General features: G+C 45.0%; 1 protein-coding gene across 8 annotated transcripts in view; it reads left to right on the top strand.

Moving 5' to 3' along the window:
- Positions 1-20,912, top strand: part of PHLDB2 (pleckstrin homology like domain family B member 2) — an 88,763-nt gene that overhangs the window by 6,679 nt on the left and 61,172 nt on the right. For 5 of the 8 annotated variants that reach the window (XM_065643620.1, XM_065643604.1, XM_065643628.1 and 2 more), the window contains exons 1-2: positions 10,582-10,649; positions 20,179-20,288. In XM_065643620.1, the coding sequence (XP_065499692.1) occupies positions 20,234-20,288 (55 nt within the window). In that variant the 5' untranslated portion in view covers positions 10,582-10,649; positions 20,179-20,233. Of the gene's footprint in view, positions 1-10,307; positions 10,327-10,581; positions 10,650-11,146; positions 11,399-20,178; positions 20,289-20,912 lie in introns of those variants that run through there. The other 3 variants (XM_065643595.1, XM_065643576.1, XM_065643585.1) reach the window with 3 other exon arrangements.

Below are 20,912 nucleotides of genomic sequence, written 5' to 3'. Positions count from 1 at the left end.
GGCATAATGTGGGGTGGGAGTGACAGGAGCCGATTCACTGAGCTTTGCAATCGCTCCCTTGACGCATTGACGGGAGCTTCTTTTTGGACAGATGCTGTTGCATCTTCTTCCCCCAGAGCTCAGCGTGCAAACCCTGGGCAGCAATGGGTGAGTGAGGAGAGCTAATTACTTAAGGATATGGAACACAGTAAGGATGATTCACCTTGCAAAGAAAGGCCACGCAAGGCTCTTCTGTGTGGAGCTATTGAGATGCTCCGTGACAGCAAGACTGTGAACTGAGGGCTCTGAAAAGGACATTCCTCACATTGGATTTGCTGACTTGAGGTTTTTGTCAGCTGGATCTTTGGGCTTCTTGCCAGCCCAGAAAAACTAACAAAGGCCATTTCTTTAGTTGCATATGATCAGGGAAGAAGGAGAGGAGGAGGAAAAAATGAGGGACTGTAATATTTTTAAGAGAGAAACATTTTTTCCAGAGAAGTAAAAATGCCTTATTTATATAGATACTCTGCCTCTGGTTACTGTGAGCCCCAGCATAATTCTTAAATCTCTGCAAAGTGGCATGGATCTCATCACTTTAATGTAGTACAGATGCCATTTGGCGCTACACGGAAAGTTAGGACAGTCTTGAAACTGAACCTACAATCCTACCGTGGTGAAAAGAGAAGAAAATAAAATTTTTAAAAAATATAAGAAAATAAGAGAGAAAAGGATGCAACATTAAGACAATTGCTCAAACTGGATTTGTCCATCCATGGCAAATTCATAATTTGTTATATCCAATTATAAATTAAAGGCTTTTTTCCACTTACTCAAACTTTTTTTCATTCACTTTCCTAGGTTCTTCTGAGTGTTTGTGCTGTTAAGACAATGCTTATCAGGGTTGGGTGATTTCTGTACCTTCAAATAAAGAAATAAATAGAGTACTCAAATTTTCCTATTCTTCAAAACTCCCATTTCAGTTTTTCAGTCATTTAAAAGCTGTCTGACTGGGTTCAGTTATTTCATGGTGCTCGTAGCCCCTAGCCACAGCATATTGGACAAAAATTGAGCTGTTAGATAGCCTTTCCCGAAAAAAATCCAGCGCAGCTACGTATTCACATTCTCTTCCTGAGCTGCAAGCAGACACAAGTGGCACTATTTTAGGCATTGCCAAATTCAATCCAACTTCTCATTAAAAAAAAAAAGAGTTGAAAACAACATTTTTAATAGTGAAGTATAACTAACTACTGCTGTCCTTTCTCTGTATAAGCTGTTATCAAGTCTTTGAAGTTCTGCCAGCATGTTTCCATTACAAGGAAAACCTGATACCAGCTGGAATTTTTGGAGTACAGAGGGAGCGATGGCAATGGTCCTGTTGACTTAAAAACTGTGCATAATGTCCTGGTTTTTATGAACACAGAAAAAAGAAACTGGAAACAATTTTCTTTTCAGATGTCTCTGCCTTTTCAGCAGTACTGCACCCCTAAAAAGCTCCATCTCTTTAAACGTCTTTCTAATGTGATATCCACTGCAACTTTTCTCATTCTCTTACTTGTTTTCAAGGCTTTTATTTTTCGTCTCTTCCGCCCATCAGTACTTCAAGCTATCAAATGTTCCAGCCCTGTGTTTATCTGCCCCGTGAGAAGCCTCCCGTCTCACATAGCGTGGCTTATACTTCGCGTTTCGGGTGTTAGCTTCTGGGGTTTTTCTGCCATCACTACTACCCCCTGAGACTCTTTGAGTCTTCCAGTTTGTTTAATGCAAGCCTGGGACTGATGAAAATGGTTATTAACGCTTTCAGTCTAACAGCTGGCTGCAGCTAGTGACATAAAAACCAGCTGCCGTGTTCTGTGGATTGCACGCATCAGTGGGCAGGTAAAGCTTTATAATCAAGATAATCTGCCGTAAGGATCCTTCCTAGTATACACAGCACGCACGAATAAGCCAAAGCCCTGCTTTACCTACGGAACAGGGTACGATTTCAGCATGTGTACTGTATTAAGCTTTCTTTGCATCGATGTAAAAAAATCAGCAATGTGTCATGATTTGAGCCATATGGCGTGTGAGAAACAGGTGGAGCAAAAGCTGAGCAAAACACACAGAAGGAGGAAAAAAACACTTTTTTAATGGTCGAGAGAAAGGACTACACTTGTGGCCACCACCCCCCCAACAATCATCATCAGAACAAGTAGTCAAGCCCTTCCTAATAAAGAACTTATCCAGAAAATGGAGGCTGAATGTAAGAAGTCACCCACCGGCACGCTGCATGCTTGAGAGAGGTGCTGCTAACAGTTCTCCGGGGTAGGTTAGATATGGGCATGAACTGCTACAGGACTGTTGTCTCTGACACGTGGAGTGCTCGCAACCTGCACTTTTTGCTATGATTTTTTTTTTTCACCTCCATCAGGGAGTTTGATTTCAATGTCTCGATTGCGTGATTCTCAAGCCCACTAAGACTCTTTTCAAAGTGGTTGCTGGAGCACTTCCCGAGTAAATATTTGTTGAAGTGCTTATTAGCAATACGATTTCCTTGTATATTTTCTGTTTCCATGAATGTTCTTATAAGAAATGTTAACAGAAATGAGAGGCAATTTGCAAAATGTGTTGATATTTCTAGCATAGTTGAATAGGATCATTTAATCAGGGTATTTACGATTTTGAGCTTTCTTTTTATTTTCCTTTTTGCTTGACGTCTGTTTTCTTTCTATAACAAGAAAAAAAAAAAGTATGCAGTTGCATGTTCCTATGGCGAGTAAAAGCCAAAGCAGTCATCCAGCTGTTAAATTAGTGTTAGATCTGAATTTTCTATGGATTTCCCACTGCATGGCAGGAAATCAGCTTTCATTGCTGCTTCCCCCTCCTCCCCATCTAGCCTGCTATTAGATTAATACCAGAAGCATGAAGTAACGTTTAACAGAAAGTTGTTGCTTTTAGCTCTGGGAAAACTTGGCAGCCTCTCCAGAAATGAAAGGGGGAGGGGGAACCTGAAACCTCCGTTAACTAAAGCAGAGATCTGAGGCATAAAGAAACATTTTTCTCCTGTTAAACTTCTGAGGTTTAAGAAAGCACCGCTAATGCCAAACTGCTCCTATGTCTAATGAGGATCTGCTGTCAGCCCTCTCCTCTCTTTATGCATTAATCTCCTGGCTCCTACAGGCTACTTTTGTGTCCCAGTTTCATATTGCTGCCTAACTTATGCCCTGTCTGCAAAATGTATCACCAAGATAGCGCATTTTTCTTCTTGGTTAGAATGGGTTTGTCATTTACAGGACGGTCTGGGGAGCTTGCAACCAAAATGAAGGTTGTTGCTCACGAACGCTGTGATGCCTCCCCGACTGTTTTAAGGTTTCAGTAGTACAAAGGGGAAGGAAAAAAAAAAAGCAACGTGCAAACAAGGCATTATAAAAAAGAAGCGAGACCACCCCCAGCTTGCTATCTCAGATTTCACAGTGGTCTTTAAACTACAGTACAAAATTACAATTTATTAAAACAATGTGTTAAAGATTGTCATACGTTAATTTCCTGTGATACTCTGGGATCAGCAAGCATATTTTATTGCTTCCTGTGGGTCTAATCCTACATCAGTCAGTGGGAATTTCATTGGAAGCGCGTGGTGTCGTGGCCACAGCGGTGCAAGCCCAGACTGAAGAGCACGTCTAGGGCTCCTTCGCACCCGGGCTGCCGGGAGCAGCGCTGCGGGATGGAGACGGGTGCTCTCGGGTGAGCAACCTAGACAACAATATGAGTATAAATCAGCAGGCTTTACGTGGTCCAGCTCCTGTAAAATAGCGCTTCCAAACCTCTCCTATTCCCCGAATAGCTGAGTTTGTTTGCGTTACAGTTTACCGTCGTACCGTTAGCTGAGGTGTTGCCCCATAAAGCTTCAGCTTCTGGTTAAAACGCAGAGGCCGTGGCCACTGCAGGCTGGGCAGCTGGAGAGGTGTGGGGCTTTGAATCTCAGGTGCCCAAGTGCTTTACTTTCTTTAGAGGAAGCTCACGGTGCCAACAACTCTGCCAGCAGTTTGCAGCCTCCCTGAAGGGGTGGAGGCCACAGTTTCAGCCCCTGCCCCGTCTGCCATCACGTTACTGACGTGCTGACAGCCCCCGTGAGGAAGGTGGCATATCCAACAGCGGGCACAGGGAACAAGCTTTACCTGTAGGATGATCCCCTGTTATTCCCCAGGGTAACCCAAAATGGGCCTGACATCAAGGGAAAAGGGAAGAATGGGATATAGAATCATAGAACAGTTTGGGTTGGAAGGCACCTTCAAAGGTCATCTAGTCCAACCCCCCGCAATGAGCAGGGACAACTTCAACCAGATCAGGTTGCTCAGAGCCCCGTCCAGCCTGGCCTGGAATGTCTCCAGGGATGGGGCATCTACCACCTCTCTGGGCAATATGATTTAATCTGGCAGTGGGCATATGGGAGGTGTATGTGCCATATCGTGCCTTGCACACCAACAAGCTCTCCGGGGCAGAAGCTGTCCTGGCTGCAGGAGCCAGATTCCTACAGCACACAACAGTTAAAAAACCTGCAGGGAGGTGTGGGTGCATCTTTCCCCTGCACATTCTGACAGAAGCTGAACATATTTGATTCTGTAACCCTTTCCCTTACCTTGCTGTATTTTTAGGATTTTGCTGAAGGTGCAATGGGGAAGTTAGATGGTGGGTTGTCACTTGCCTTTTGGTTTAGGTTGATTTTGCATTAGGCATTAGTGCTTCTTCAGGATGTTTATCTTTGGGTTTTGTACATTTTGTCTAAGTACATAAGACAGTTTTGAGTAAGGGCTACACAGGGAGAAAATGGTTATAATTTATATTTTTTCAGTTGCTTTTATTCCCACATCTCTTTGGAGAAAAATTCCCCAAAGCTGAGGCTAAAATACATCTCTGCATCTTATTCTGTCCCTATTAATGCCAGAAAGTAGTAGCTATATCAGGTCATCCTTCGTGCTGCTAATGGGACTTAATTTCACATTTGGAGGCCATCTGCTGAGAAAAAACTTCTACAACCCTTCTCAATGCACATATAAAAACTTGTCAGCCAAGGCAGCTTCATGAATCCGTTGTGAAGATATATTTTATCTAAACTTTGTTAGGCGGAGATTTTTCCTTTATGAAAGCCACTGCATCAGTTCCAGCCCAAATGACTCTGGACAGAATGAAGTAAGTTTTGGCAACCATCTATCCTTTTGGTGGAAATGCATTGTTTTACCTCTTTTGACTCTACCAATTAACTGAGTTTCACCAGAAGGGGAAGAATATATTTTGCAGGAGGAAGAAACCCAATGAGTTTGTTTCAACAGAGAGATCTATCTTTTCACAGATTAACTGTGAAATTAAAGTAGTATCTTGGGTTCCTGTGTTCCACACCTTGCTCCCACTGAAATTTCTTGTGTAACCTTGGACAAATGGCTTAAATGCTTTTAGATTTATTTTAATCTCCTACTAGAGAAAGTACTATCTCACTGACATAACCCACCACATTGTTAGATATATATATCTGCATCCAGATTTGATAAAGAAGGATAGGGACCAAAGGAGAACAGAAAACTTCCCTGACTTGGAATCAGAGGCAAATCATAAGGCCCCAAACTAAGGTGTGTATGGGCATTTAGGAATCAGCTTATTGCTTGCTGTGAAAAAAGAAGAGCAAGTGTAAGATGAAGATACTCTTGCATCTCACCACAAAGAGTACAAAAATGATTAGCTGCCCTAATCTGTGACTATAATTGTAAACAGTGCAGCTGTGGCATTTGGACCATGTCTTCTGCCAAATGTTTGCCAACTGATTTAACACCTGTGAAGGGCATGGACTAAGGTTTTACCTGTAGACCTTGTGCTTGCAGTTTTCAAGATGTTCGCTCACAGATCATATATCAAAAATGTACTTGAATACAGAAAAACTTTAGTAACACTGTGGTGAGTTTAGCTGCAGTATCAGAGTTGGCTAATTAACCCCTAAGCCACTCCCATTCACAGAAGCATGCTGATTCTAGCAAAGGGAAGCAATTAATCAGCTGCAAAGACAGCCATACATGAGCTAATAGGGTAGTGCTCTTGTGATTTGAAGCAGAGTAATGCCTGGCCTGTGTTAGCAAAAGTCCTTTTGATTACTAAAATGTTCTATTTAAAGAAGAAATAGTATGATCTTTCACTGCACTAAATGGACTAGTTGCTTAAATAAAAATGGTTACCTTTCCAACAAATCTTGTCTTGTTTATATCTTTAGGCAATTACGGCTACAACATTGCTGCTACTTAAATGAGTCATTACAAGTTGTGCAATTTATCGACAGAGACATTCTTAAAGTAACTACTTATTACTAACAGAAAACTAACCACCTAAATTAGTTGAGTCCTCACTTTAATGGTGGTTCTGCAATGCAGACATACTCTGAGCTAGGCAGTCAGCATCAAAGGAAGAGCAGACCTCACAAGTGTGCTGCAAATCTAGGCAAAGCCTCACGGGAGTGCAACAAAACCCACCTACCAGACCTGTCCCTTGAGGTCTGAATTCAGCTGCAAAAGCAGCCAGCACTTGATGATTCAGAAAAATGCAGAACCTAACTGCTTTCTTGCCTTGCAATTACAACCTAGTTAATTGTGTACAACTGTGCAAAGGAAGAGAGTGAGGAAATTCCTTTCTTGACCCTTCCAGCAATTGACTCGTGCCCTGAAGCATGAGATTTGATTACTCATGTAACTTATTTTCCCAAGGCAGTTTCTTCTTGATAGCTCTTGCGTGACAATTTAAGAAAGTTTCGGGCCAAGGCAGAAGAACACTCCACTGGTTGAACCTCAGCTTACGTTGTTTTATTATTATTCGATATACCTCTCTACTGTGTGCTACATTAATATATATTTAGGTTTTAACTTAGATGACCAGTGTAACTACTGGGAGTGAGTTTTCCATGGGAATGGTACTGATGAATGCAGTCATGCTCCAGGTTGCCTTTTTATTTTGCAGAGATTCCCAATGAGTCTTAATAATCAAGTTTCTTTCAGTACCTAGAATCCAGCCTGCTACACTGCCTCAAAATGTCTTTGAGGAAGTTACAACAGAAGAATCACTGCTTGCTTTGAAGTTTCACCAGAAGTTCTGGTTGTGACCATTGTTATTCTTTTCAAGCTATAAACAATTGTGTAGTTTTATTCTGCAGTGGCAAGCAACAGCTGTGTTTCTTCACTGGTTCAAAATGCTCTGGTGACACGCTGGAAAGCACTGAATCCTTACAACTTCTTTTGTTGCAACATGTTTGTTCAAAAAGGGTGTAATTTAATAATCCATTGGTGTATTGGTGACACCAGTTCAAGAAAGAGAGGCTCAATCTCAAGCACAGCTGCTCAGATCTCTTTTGTTCCTCTTCTCATCAACCACTCTAATGCAACTACTTGTTGGACCTTTTTCAGAAGGAGAAGAAGTGCAGGGAAGGAAGAGGTTTCACCTGCATCATTATCTCGTTTTCATGAATAACTGCATCAGCCCACCAAAGAAGGTCACAAACTATAGACTGGGAACCCAAATGAATAGTTAAGGCAGGAAAGGGAAGAAACCAGACCAGTTTTGCCACCAAAGAAACGACTGGGTGTAACTACACCCAGTCATAAACAGGTAGCTTTATCTCAACTGACTTTGTCAGGTTGAGTATTGTCTCTCTTCCTGCAGGCAGCATAAAGCCTGAGCCAACTCCCAGCAGTGGGCTCTGGCTCATTTGACAGAAATGCAGTCATGTCCGCACCTGATGTGGACAAAATCTGTAAAGGTGAGGGACCAGGTAGCACAGCGGTTGTGATTGCACGTGCCTGCTCAGAGGTCGCCTCAGTCCTGAGGTGGCTGAAGAGATCTCTCCTTCCCTGTTACAGAAGCATGGCACTGAAGTATTTTTTTACCATTTTCGATGCTCCCGATTAAACCATACTTTTTGCAAACATTCCAGCGTTTTATTTCTACTTATACAAATTACCATGGAAACTAAACTTCTACTGGGCATGCTTGCATACTCAGCTGCTATGATATGTAGTACACTTGAGGTAGCCATGCAACTGCCATGAAAACAGTTAAAGCCAGCTAGGTGGACTGTTGAACCCATCTACGACTTGTAGCTCTTGTGCAAGTTTCCACCATCTTTTTCCTGACTTTCTTTAATAGTAGTATTGCTGCTTTTGTCCCAACAAGAGTTTTCAGCTCTTTAGTTTTTGGAGTTTCACTTGTTCGCTAATTTTTAAGTATTTCCTACTCATAAAATGTCCAAGACTGTATTTTTTTTTTTTTTAATATACAGACTCTTGCCTGTTAGACATTCCAGCTTATCAAGTTATTTTAGGGCCTCAGCTATGGCTGGTTTTGAGCACCTCTTGTTATTTTAGAAATAAGCTTTATTCCTTATTTTTCTCTCCTTTGCTGTCAAGAAACAGATGACAGTCACTCAGATAAAATTTTCCCAGCGCACAAATATGAGGTACAGACACACTTTCTGCCTGATCTAGCTTTGCTGTCACCTCACCTACTGTGTAGAAACTAACTAAAGGAACATTTCAGCCAGCATATCAAAAGTCCTTCAGAGTAACAGTTTAACCACAAGTGCAAAGTTACTCCTTTCATACTATTAGGCATCATTTTCCCTAGGGAGGTTTTTGCAGATTATTACTTACAGTTTCCCCACTTAAAACGAAGAGGAAGATCACATGAGATGAAGAGAAGGCTGGCTGCTTTTGGCTCTGGCTGTGGCAGGGTTCAAAGTCATTCTTGCTTCTTCCAGCTGTGAGCAAGTCCTTAACTCTGCATTCATTACACCTATATGCCTTTATCTTTTTAACTGTGTGCACTCGTTCTTGCTTGTTCGGTGAACAAAACAGAAGAGCCAGGTTCAACATTAGTAGTAAATTAAGTACTCGGACATTTGTGGGTGCTTCACATAAGAAGAGTGCATCTAGGTTCTGGCCTATTGAAGTAATTAGTCTCAAAAGCTTGTCTTTTTATGTGTAAATTAGGACACCAGGACAGCCGAGGTCATTTTTTTTTTTTTTTTAATATTCTCTGGTACTGTGGCTGTTGCTATACAGATTTCAGAATTTAACGAGTTATTACGAAGTTTTTATTGTGGTAACGTAACGGTTTTAGCCAAGTAAAATATCCCCTGGAATACGCGAGGCAGGAACCTGATCCCAAGGAACCCCATTTCCCTGTGGCGGATGGGAACAGTCAGTGATCGCGATAGTGGTTTACATCTGCTGTGTGAGCTTCGAGTCATCTGTCGGGACCCCTGCACAGCAGGTACATGCTGCGATCGCCAAATTTCCTCTTTGGGAAACAAACGGGGAAAGGTAGAGCGACGAGGCCACACAGCACGAAACACGATCGCTATGCAGGATACTCTGGCTCGCTGCCCCGAGCACAGTCCTCCAGGCTGGCTCGAATCTTTCACCGCTGGCGTTTTCCTTACCGAGCTGACACTATACGTGCGTTCGGAAAGCGAAGGTTTGTTATATACACCCTGGGATCCCAGCATCCACTGAACCCAGGGATGGGATGACACCTCCCCAGAGGCTCTGTACGCTTTTCATTTTCCTTGGTAACAGCTGGAAGCCTCAATGCCTCTGCCACTGCGCAGCCTCCTGAGCAGGGACCTCTGAAGGGGTCTGGATCGGTGCCCCCGGCCACTTGCCAAACACGGGGCAGGCGAAGCGCGCTGCTTGGGAAAATACACTTTGCCAAGCCGCTGTTGGTTTGTACGCTTGCTTTGGTTTGAAAACCCTGCTAGCGAGGTCTGGCTAGGCTCGCCAGCCCACTCCCCACTTTGGGACAGCGAAATGCTGGTGGGGGCAGCTGCCACCTGTGTGCATCCCTCGCTGACGGGTGGGGCCTGGATGGGGGTCTCTTGGGGGCTGTGTCTGTGTATACACACACATATACGTACATATACACACATACATGCACCTGTGTATTTTTTTGCAGGTAAGACTAAATTGCAGGAAGGCTTCTGGCAGGTGGCAGCAAGCTGTGAGCCCCGGGTTGGGGTGAGCAGCAGGGATACCCAGGTAACCCAGCTCCCCTCCGGAGGTGGGAGGGCAGAGGGCTGCCCTCGCTCCAACGCGGCTCCCCGGGGACGAGGAGGACGCAGAGGGCACAGGTAAACGCAGCCCCAGCCCCAGGCAAGGAAAACCGGGCCCGCACCCTTCCAGAGCCGCCCTGTTTGCTCAGCTAATCTCACGGCAGGAAATTGCCTGGCGATTCTTATTTATGGAGCGTGAAGCCTCCGCGGCGGCCCCTCCGCCGGCTGTCCCCCGGAGCGACCCCGGCAAGACCCCGCCGCCTCGTCGGCCGGACACGCACCCCGCACTTTAGGTCTCTCCGCGCCTGTTTCCCCCCCTTTTCCTCCGTCTACCTTCCACTCCCCACCCCCCTTCCCGCTCTCCTTCGGCTGCCCCGCTCCCGCGACCCCGGCCTGAGGGGAGCGAACCATTCCGCCGGCGGGGGTGCCCCACGCCCCAGCCCCGCCGGGGGGCGGGCGCGCCCCTGCGTGGGGCGGCGCTGGCTGCTGCGCGGGGGGCGGCTCCCGGCAGCGGCGGGGGGAGGCGGGAGGCGGCGGGGACGCTCGCAGCGGCCGGGCGGGCAGCGGGATGCGCGGGGGGCAGCGGCGGCAGGAGGCAGCAGCAGCCGCGGTGGTGGTGAGTGCGGGGCTGGGGGAGCGCCGTCCCGCAGGCTGGGTGTAGCGCTCCCGGGCGGCGGCGGCGGCTCCGCTCTCGGCTGCCCGCGGGGATGGGGAGAGGGTCCCTCCCGGGAGCGCAGAGCCCGGTCTGACGCCGGCTCAGCTGGTCGTAGCTGTCCCCGGTCTTTGGCTACTTTTTGGGCAGTTTGTGTCGCCACAACCCCCCCCACTCCCCTCGCATTTCTGCTGGGTGGCGGCGGCGGGGGTCCCCCCTTGCCGCCCGGCTCGGCGGAGACCCGGCAGCTAAAAGAGACGGAGCTCCCCCCGTGTCCCTTTCGGCGCCGGTCGCGTCTCCCTCTTTGTCCGGGTGTTTCTCCCCGGTGCTGGCGGGCGCTGCCCGCGTCCCCGCCGGCGAACAAAGCCGCTGCCCCAGCCGGCGGCGGGGGCGTCCGTGGGCCGAGGAGACAAGGGAGGAACCGCGGGGCTTGGCTTGGTTTTCCGTCGTCAATCATCTACCTGGTAGCGGGGAAGACGTAGGACAGGGCTCTTTGTCCGCGCTTCTTTGTTAGGCTGGTGGCTTTCAAAGCCTCCCGCGGCTGTGCGACGGCTGCTGTGCCCAGCGGAGATGGGTTTCTCCCAGGGCTGGGCTGGTGATGGATGCCGTCTCGGCAACGCTGGAGTTTAGCAACAGGAATCCGGCATTACGTCTGATTGGCTTGCGGAAATCAAGGGGCTTGGGCTCGGTCTCCCCTGACAGATTTAGAGCTGGTAAGTCACCCCTCGTGTAGCCCTGTCAGCAACCGGAGCCGGGGTGTGTTTCAGTGTCTCTCTCGGAGCCGCACGCTCGGTGGTAAGTTCAGCTTGGAGATGGGAGCCCTTCTGGAAGGCTACCTGCTGCCCACCGGCAAAAGGTGGAACGGGCTGGAAAGCAGCGGTCTCTGCTCCTTCTCCTCCCGCCCCAAAGCTGCCTGAGGAATTTCCCCATGTGCAGAAGTGTAAATAGACCGGCTGTGCTTACATAAAGGCTCGAGAGATGGGCTTTCTGCTCTGGCCACTGAGTGCTTGTGTGATCTTAAACACATGGCTTTTGTCACCAGTTCCTTTTCCCCAAAATGCTCATCTTGTCAACTTGTCATCCTGTCTACGTGCCTTGACTCTGCACATGCCCGAATCCTCCGTGTCTGCATCTCCAGGGCAGCTGAGTGGACATGTTACCAATCAGAACGTGGTGAATATTTCGTCTCTGTGCTGCACGTTCCCTCTCTGCCAGGGGAACAGGGAAACAAGAGAGAGGCAATTTTGCAAGTTCTCACATCTGATGAACTTCTTGATTGTTTTCTTTCTCTGTATTCTCATAGATGTGGTCCCCAATATAAGATATTAACATAGGAAAAGAAGAGAGATGGGAGGAGGTAAGGCATGGTAGTAACAAATGGAATCGTGAAGGAGGAGGATGGGCTTGGTTTCTGATAGCAGAAGGAAGCGATATGGGAGAGAAATGAGATTAAATTATCGGAACATGGAAGAATGCCTCCCTTTGCTGTCAATGGGAGGGGTAGGCTCAACTAAGAGAGTAACAGAGGAGTTAATTTTAGGGTGGTCAAATAATAACACCTTATAATTTCCAGAGCCAATAGTATATTTTTTCGGTTGGTTTATGCAGTTCCTTTTCCACACTAGAAATTTATTTCCCTTCCATTTCGACAAATTGACTAAAGTGACTCTTTCGTGTGTCCGTGTTTTTACTGAGGGAATGGAAATCTTTGGTTGCAACCAGGACAGGAAGAGTAGTAATCTTTTTTCCGTTTTTTCCATATCAGTTGCTCCCTGTGCTTATCAGATACAATTAGCAACTAGCTCCTTGAAACTATGCAAAGATACCAGTTGACCATTGTTTGGAAGGAGCAAAGTCCATCATGAGAAGTTTGGAGTATTTTGTTTTTTAGATAGGAAGCAGAGGATGGGTGAGGTAAAGATTGGAGGTCCACCTTGAGGCTGGAGTTGGATCAGAAGGGCTAAAGGGTTTTGGATGGGAAGATCTTGTCTATCTTTTCCACTTGAAGATTCAGAGAAAAGCTGAAATAATGAAAGTGGGTGCAGGGAAGTGCTGGTGATTGTTTATGAAGGAATTAGTACTGTGTTCACTATACGTGTTGTGTACTCTCTCAATTTTTATTTGTTAAACAGTTAATTCTGATGCGTAGTAACTGCCAGTGTAGCAAACGTTGCTTCTCTTTAACTAAACAGGTATGAGACGATACCCTGTTTTGGCTGTTGAGAGCAGATGCTGTTCATTTAGGTTGTTTTGGACTGGTGGGACACATCCAAGGTGCCATGGAAATCCAGGAGTTTTCCCCCATAGAAGGTCCTCCAGAGACTGCAATATGGGAGTGAACTCCACAAATGTGACCTGGCATGTTGTTGTTTTTTTGTTTTTGGTTTGTGGTTGTTTTTTTTTTTTTTTTTTACTGGAATCTCATGCAGGTGGGATCAGTTTTTAAGTGAACCACTTTATTTAATTGCCTTAATTATATTAAATGGTGCAACTGCAGGTGTAGTACCTGTGTTTTTTGCTCGAGGGAGCGCAGTCCTGGGACTTGCTGATAAATGCTGCCCTGCATTTGTGCAGGCAGGCCCATGGCTTGGTAGCACAACAGCCACAGTGGATGCCACTGGAGCTGTCGCTGTCATGATGTGGTTTGCCAAGCAAGTGTGATGAGAAGCATTTAGTCTGAGGGCATGCTCAGTGCCCTGAGAGTGCTGGGAAATGAAGAAGCATTACAGAGCTGGAGGGGACATTTGGAAATATGGGGCAAGCATCTCTGGAAGGAGACAAATTGTGGAGAAATGGACGAATGAAATAAGAGAGACAGAAACTGTCAGAATAAGTGGGCACTGGAGGGAACTGATTAAGGAAAGGAAGTGACAGGCACAAAGTGGCGGTGAAAGAAATCAGCACAGAGGAAAGCAGATCATGGGCAGAGGTTGCCTGAGAGAGTGAGAAAATGCAACAGACAGGAAAAAAATGGTAAGGACATCCAAGAAGGCCAAAAAAAGAAAAAGAGAGTAGATGATGTTTAAAGCTGTTCTGATTAGTTTTTCCAGCTGCTTAGATTTTCTTGGACTTACCTCCTACTGTGTATAGCAAGCTCTCATTGAATTTGTTAGGGGCATCCTAAAGACAAGTTTATCATGTCAGTTAGGATGTGAAAGGAGGAACTTTTCTTTAGGGCCTCTCTGCCCCTGTGCAGTATGAGTTTGGATTCACAATTGTTTTTCACTCAATTCCCTTCCTGAAATTTTAGGTGAAGAAAGTCTATATTTCCTGGGCTTCAAGACTGATAATTATATTAACTTAGAATAAACAAGATAGCTGGTGTAGAAATAAATGTACATAAATATTTTGAGTTTTGTTAGTCTGCATAATGAGATATAAGTAATCACAGTCCACCAGCCACCAGCAGAGCTTTCTGTTTGCCATGTCTGTGTGAATTTTTTAAGTCTCAAGTTGCAAATCTTTTGAGCATGCTGAAATTTTCAATCCGAAAGAAGTTAATGAAATAGTGACAGAATAATACCTGGGAGTGCATCAATACTGGAGTGAGATGAATCAGTCCCTGGGTCAGATAACTGACTCTTAAGCTTAACTACCAGAAAGGTAGCCAGATAGAAAAGATGAGTATGACTTGAGGTTGGATTGTCCTCTGCCAGCCCTGTTTTTCTGCAGGAAGAAAGGAGTTCATTGTTCTAACAGAAATCTATTCTAATGCATTTCTGCCTATTGGTGGATTTTGTTTGGGCAGAAAAGAATCAACTCTCCTTCTCGCCTCAATTTATCTCAGTGAACTAGTCCAGGCGCAACAGTGGTTCGTGTGACTGCAAAGTAAGGAGGAGGCAGTGATGTCTACTAAAATAAGGTGCTTTGAGTAAGTGGTCTAATTGCTTGCCCTCCAAATGCATAGAAATGATATCAGATTCATTGAAATGTGTACTTTACCAGTTTCAATTTCAGGTAAGAGTAGCTATTATGGCACAAAAGTTATAAAGCTTCAACATTTCCACTGTCATTTTTATTTGGACACACTCAGCAGTTGGTGTCTCTTATGTCAATGGTTTAAATCCCAACTTGTAGTCACCGAACTATAGTATTTACATGGTAATGAATGTTTTCATTTTTGATGTGCACTTAAAATTGTCAGTTATCATTATGTGATTAAAGTGATTACGTGGCTTCCGTCTACTGGCAAGAGCAATTGATTTTACAGTGCCTACAACATCAGTCCTTATCAAGAAAGAGAGAATCATGCTTATACAGTAGGACACAATAATTAAAAATATTGTATTTGGGTGCAATTTTTTGAGTAGTTGGGTTAGTTATTCCAGTAAAATAGATGTGGTTTATCAGGGGAATAAAGTTATTTAGGGTGTTTTCTGTTGTTGCATTGCCCTTTTGCTGTACCTTCTCTAATATCCAACATGATAATTTCTCAGAGGAAGAGATAAGCCACAAGAGCGACTTCCTCTGCCGCTCCCTTTTCCACATCGGAAATCTGCAGGATTGTGGGGGAGTGACTTAGTCAAATCTGATTCACAGATATTTGATATTTAATTTATTTAGTGTTGGCAAAGATGCCATGCTGTGAGCTTTGGGAACTGAAACTCCCTGTGCCCATAACCAGATCTTGTGCTCCCTTGCCTCATGGGAACCAATGCATTGCAGACCTGTATGGTGAAAAGCCAGGGACTGAGCCGATTTCAGGGCTGTGCTGGCAGGCAATTAGCTGTAGCTTCGAGTCCTAGTATATTGTGCTGTCGGGGAGGAGGAGGAGGAAATGAAGAAGGATGTTTAAGGCGACCTTTAGGTAACAGCCTTGCTGAGTTGCCTGGTTTTTGGCAGAGATGGCCATGCTCTCTCTTCATTTGTCCATTTGCTAGTTTACAGGTGCAGAGTTTCCACCAAATTATGTGGGTGCCTTTCTGTGATTATATTGTTTTGGTTTGACACCGGGCTTTCAGGGGTTGGGCAAAGATGGATTTACACCTGAGTGTTTTTAGAGGTAAAATACAGATCCTGATGAGTTTTACTCTCCTATCAGTTTGAGCCTATCAGGACTTTTGTTTATAAACAAAGGAAGTCAGGGGAAATAAACAGGCTTGATTTTTATCATGGCAAGTACATTGCCCTCAGATTATGCCGGAAAAAGGTAAATCAGCTTTGTAATGGAGCAGTCCATTTAACACCTAGATGTGCTACACTGTGAGAAACTTAAATCTCCAGGCACCGAAGCTATTGGTGCTCATTCATCAAATTTTGTTCAGGGTGGAAAAATTCAAGAGGATTTCTTGTTTCCAAAACAGCCTCGGTTTTATTGTAATAGTTGAAATGGGCCCTTACCATTTGAAAACGTCTTGTTCAGAACAAATGAAACTCTAATGACGTTGTGCGGACAGTGGCAATGATGGGTTTTTGTCCTTGCCCTCTGTCGCTCGAGGTTTTATCTGTGTTCTGTGGGTGTATTATGCTGCTGTAGGAGTTTATGAAGAGGTGTCAGAGACAGGAGATGCCGGGAACCACTGGTGATGTTTTGCGAGAAACTGAAAATGAAGAAACAGTGAAGTGCAGAAAAGCCTTAAAGGAGAGATGGCCAAATTTGAGAGCTTTGTTTAGAATGGACTGTTTATTTTCAGTCAGAGGAGCACTTTAGCAGTGCCTGAGGCATTGCAGCTGACTCAGTTGGTAATGTAAGGGAAAAGTGGGTGCCACAGCAGACCCTGCCGAAGAGAGGTGGCATCAGCCCAGGCGGCAGTGAAGAAATGGGACAGAAACCGTAAGGTGAGAAAATATCACCCTAAATGTATGGACTAAGCACTGGGTAGAGCTGTACCTGCGGTTTGGTTGGGCTGCATGTCTATGCTCCTGTGCTGAGGGAAAGAAGTTTTTACTGTCAAGCCGCCTTGTGTTTTAATATCTCAGAACTGGAATCCTTTGTTTGACTCTCCGCCTGTTTGAGTCGTGAATCACTGTTTCTTCTGGTTGTCAGTGAAACAAAACTTAATTTGGCCTGGGCACTGTAGAGATGAAACATGATTGGTAATGCTGTATACATTCACTTCAGATGACTTTATAAATCCCAGATGAAATCATTTTGCTTCGTTCCAGACAAGGCAGAGCGCCGCATGTGCTCTGTAATGAGAGTCAGGCTTGCTGGTTGTTGGGTGAGGCCCTGCATAACCCTCGTCTGAAAGAACACGGTTTCATGTGAGCAGATAAACTGTTGATTTTGAGCTGTTCATTTACTTAGTTCATTAATTCATTAATTGTTTATTGTTTGTGCTCACAGCAGTTTTAGAAAGTTCTTCCCCCTAAAAATCCAATTATTGCTAGGTGATGACTTATCTGATCTCTCATCTTCTAAGAAGAGAGATGTGTAATAAGTTCTCAAACTTGAACCGAAACCATATAAATATTTAACCTTAAAAAATGCATTCTTCCTTTTGCCTATTAGCGAGTCCAGGTATTCACCAAACTGAACTGAAAATAGAATTTTCAATTACTTAGAAACCCTTCCCTCTCAGCTATTCTCTCTTTACTGTTTGTCACATTGATTAAGAGGTAACCATCATCTTATGAGAGATAGAGGATGGGATTTTTTTGGTGATCTAACTAATGACTTTAACCATAAAGCAGCAATAATAGAGATGCAGGAAACCTAATTACATCTTTTCCTTTCTTTTAAAGCCACACTTTATTTTGTCTTTTAATTCCAAGTTGTCCATATTGTAGTTTTCTGTTTGATATGATTATACTTTTGTTACAGAACAGTGTGAAATGTTGAAAAGCACTAGTTTTCTGTGTCAACTTGAACGTGTCCTGAAAAGTTAAATTTTTGGTTCTTTTCTGGGGAGCTCTGCACTTGAAGTACAGTATTTTTAATACCGATTACACAAGCAATATGCCAAGATGGCAACACAGAGGCTGTTTTAACAGGGTTTCTGTCTCAGTCCTTTGCATTTTGTAGGCAGGCAAAAGGCAGAGAGACAGTTCAACAAGTGGTGAACCGCTGTTAGCTCTTGCTGGGTCAGCTGCCTGTCAGACCCAGCCCTACCACGGGGTCTGCAGGCAGCCCCCCAGCCCCACTCCTGGCAAGGAGAGTGCCTGGGATGCTACGCAGGTTTTGAGTTTGGAGGATGCAAAGCATCTATCACCTCTCTGGGCAACCTGTTCCAGTGTCGCACCACCTTCATTGTAAAAAGTTTCTTCCTTACATCTAGCCTGAATCTCCCCTCTTTTAGTTTAAAACCATTAGCCCTTGTCCTGTTGCAACAGGCCCTGCTAAAAAGTGTGTCCCCATCTTTCTTATAAGCCCTCTTTTAAGTACTGAAGGGCCACAATAAGGTCTTCCTTAAACCTTCTCTTCTCCAGGCTGAACAACCCCAACTCTCTCAGCCTGTCCTCACAGCAGAGCTGTTCCTGCCCTGTGATCATTTTTGTGGCCTCCTCTGGCCCCTCTCCAACAGGTCCATGTCTCTCCTGTGCTGAGGGCTCCAGAGCTGAACACAGGACGCCAGGTGGGGTCTCACCAGAGCAGAGGGGCGGAATCACCTTCTTCAACCTGCTGGCCACGCTGCTTTTGATGCAGCCCAAGAAACAATTGGCCTTCTGGGCTGCAAGCGCACATTGCTGGCCAATCTTTCGTCCACCAGTACTCCCAAGTCCTTCTCGGCAGGGCTGCTCTCAGACCCTTCATCCCCCAGCCTGTATTGATACCAGGGGTTGCCCTGACCCAGGTGCAGGACGTTGCACCTTGGCCTTGTTGAACCTCATGAGGTTCACATGGGCCCACTTCTTGAGCTTGTCCAGGTCCCTCTGGATGGCATCCTGTCCCTCAGTTGTGTCAACCACACCATTCAGCTTCGTGTCATCCACAGACTTGCTCAGGGTACACTCAATCCCACTGTTTACGTCATTGGTGAAGATATAAACAGTACTGGTCTTGATATGGACCCTTGAGGGACATCACTTGTCACCAGTCTCCATCTGGACATTGAGCTGTTGACCATTATGCTCTGGATGAGACCATCCAACCAATTCCTCATCCACTGAAGAGTCCATCCATCAAATCCATACTTCTCCAATTTAGAGAAGAGCATTGTGGGGGACCACGTTAAAGGCCTTACAGAAGCCCAGATAGATGATATCTGTAGCTCTTCCCTTTTCCACTGATGTAGTAGTCACTTCATTGTAGAAGGCCACTGAGTTGCTCAGGGAGGACTTGCCCTTGGTGGGGCCGTGCTGGTTGTCTTGAATCACCTCCCTGACCTCCATGAGCCTCTTGGAGGAGACCGTCACGGTGAAGCCCAGCTCTTGCTGGGAGAGGTGCTTGATGGGGTGGAAACTTTCTGTAGGAGCAAGAAATGTCCTCTGCAGAGGGAGAAGCAGCACTGTGAGGTGAGACCAGTGCAGGAGGATTCCTGGGGGAGCAGAGGGGAGGGACAGGGCCCGGCCCCCATGGGAGGGCACCTTGCAGGAGGCAGATGAGGGAGAAGCCAGAGGTCATGGCGAAGAAGCCTCCCTTTGCAGGGATGAGCAGTCAGCTCCCAGGGCTGTCCTTCCAGGAGAAAAAGGTGAAAAAGCATGGCATGGAAAGTCTCTGCAGCCGAGACCTGAAACGTTGCAGCTGTGACGACTGCAGTTAATTAAATAGGTGCCTCATCTCTAGATGGCCCCAGACATCTGTCTCCATTCTTCATTTGTTTTTCTGCTGCGTTTCTATTTGCTTGTCCAGAGTTAAAGCCCAGAGGACCTACAGATGGTCACCATTAATTTTGTCAACTTGATGCAGTTTTTTTAAAGCTTTTTTGTCGACCTTTTAAAAATGGATGTGTGTATTTAAAAAAAAAATCTTTTAATAGAGGAACTCAATAGAGATCTTCTATTTGGATTCTGATTTAATTTTAGCCTTTAGTAGCTGGGATTTAATTTTGGTGTTTCTTTTAAGCCAGGTCTATCTTGTAACCTCCTTTTTTTTTTTTAATAAACTTTAAAGAATCTCTTTGCATTCCTAGTCTGGCTTCTTTGGAACCTCAGAAATCATTGTACGCCAAAACATTTTATGTGTTTTGGATCACATACCTGTTTTTGCATAGGTTTCTTTGTGATTGCAGGATGCTGGTGTTGTGTGGGCTGAAAGTGAGCTATGGGCTTTCGAAAATAAAATCTGCAGGAAAGTCCAACCTTGTTAATGATTTCTTAAGGCAGCCACAGGAATGCAGACAAAACTCGGGCTCTGTGACTAGTAACTGCCTTCACAGAGTCAGGATCATAGATGTGGCCTTTAAACTAATAAAACAACTGCAGTCAGTTTTTTTCACAGTCTCCACGTTAAACATGGAGTGCCCTTTCCAAACATCTTTTACATATTTCTTTTTAAGTTGTCTCTGGAAATTTGACCATAAGAAAAGCCAATTTTTGTCTATATTACACACTTGAAAAATGTTCTCAGAATACATTTCTTAACACAACATTTCTTTTGTTACTTTATTTGCAGATCAAAATTTACCTCGCTAACTCGAATTAGTGTTGTTTTAACCATCCTGTAGAAGATGAATATGATGCCGAACAGAAGTAACCTCTCCTCCTTTCAGAATGTTGGATCAGGTAATCAAATAATAAAAATGAAGTTTGTTTTTAAATGTACTGAGATCTTTCAGAATTTGTTATTGACTTTGGTCCTTTAATTCTCCTGACATATGGATAAGATCAGTGCTCTGTTTTTATTCCATGTCTAACTCCATTTACCAGCCGAAATAAGGCTGCTGGATAAGCTGCAGACAGCCAGCCCTCCCCCATCAGTTTAATGCCTGGCTGGAATAGATATCAGTGACCTCCAGCTAAACAACTCAGGAAAGGAAGAAAAGGAATGAGGAGGAAAAAAAAAAAAAAAAACAGAAAAAAAATGGGAAAATTTCCTTCTTTATAGCTCCAGGCTGCACATACTTTGCTAAACAGAGGAGCCTTGTGCTGTGTGCCGAAGGTGACCAAGGAAAAGCTGGGGCTGACCTAGATGCGGGATGGGTTTGGGGCACGGCATATGCCAGAGCTCCTGGCCCCAGTTCCTATAGCTGCACACAAAGGCAATGTCGACCAGGATGTGTAACGCGTCCTGGCATAATCCTGAAGTTGTATCCCGAACATTACCCTAAAAATAAACAAGACAAACAAGATCTGGTTTGTGGGAAGCAGCTATGGTTCAGCTAAATACGTGCTGTAGTCCTGTTGGGA

The sequence above is a fragment of the Caloenas nicobarica genome, chromosome 1 (assembly GCF_036013445.1).
Source record: "Caloenas nicobarica isolate bCalNic1 chromosome 1, bCalNic1.hap1, whole genome shotgun sequence".
NCBI lineage: Eukaryota > Metazoa > Chordata > Aves > Columbiformes > Columbidae > Caloenas > Caloenas nicobarica.
The sequence above is the reverse complement of the archived record's forward strand: the minus strand, read 5'-3'. Positions and strand labels throughout refer to the sequence as shown.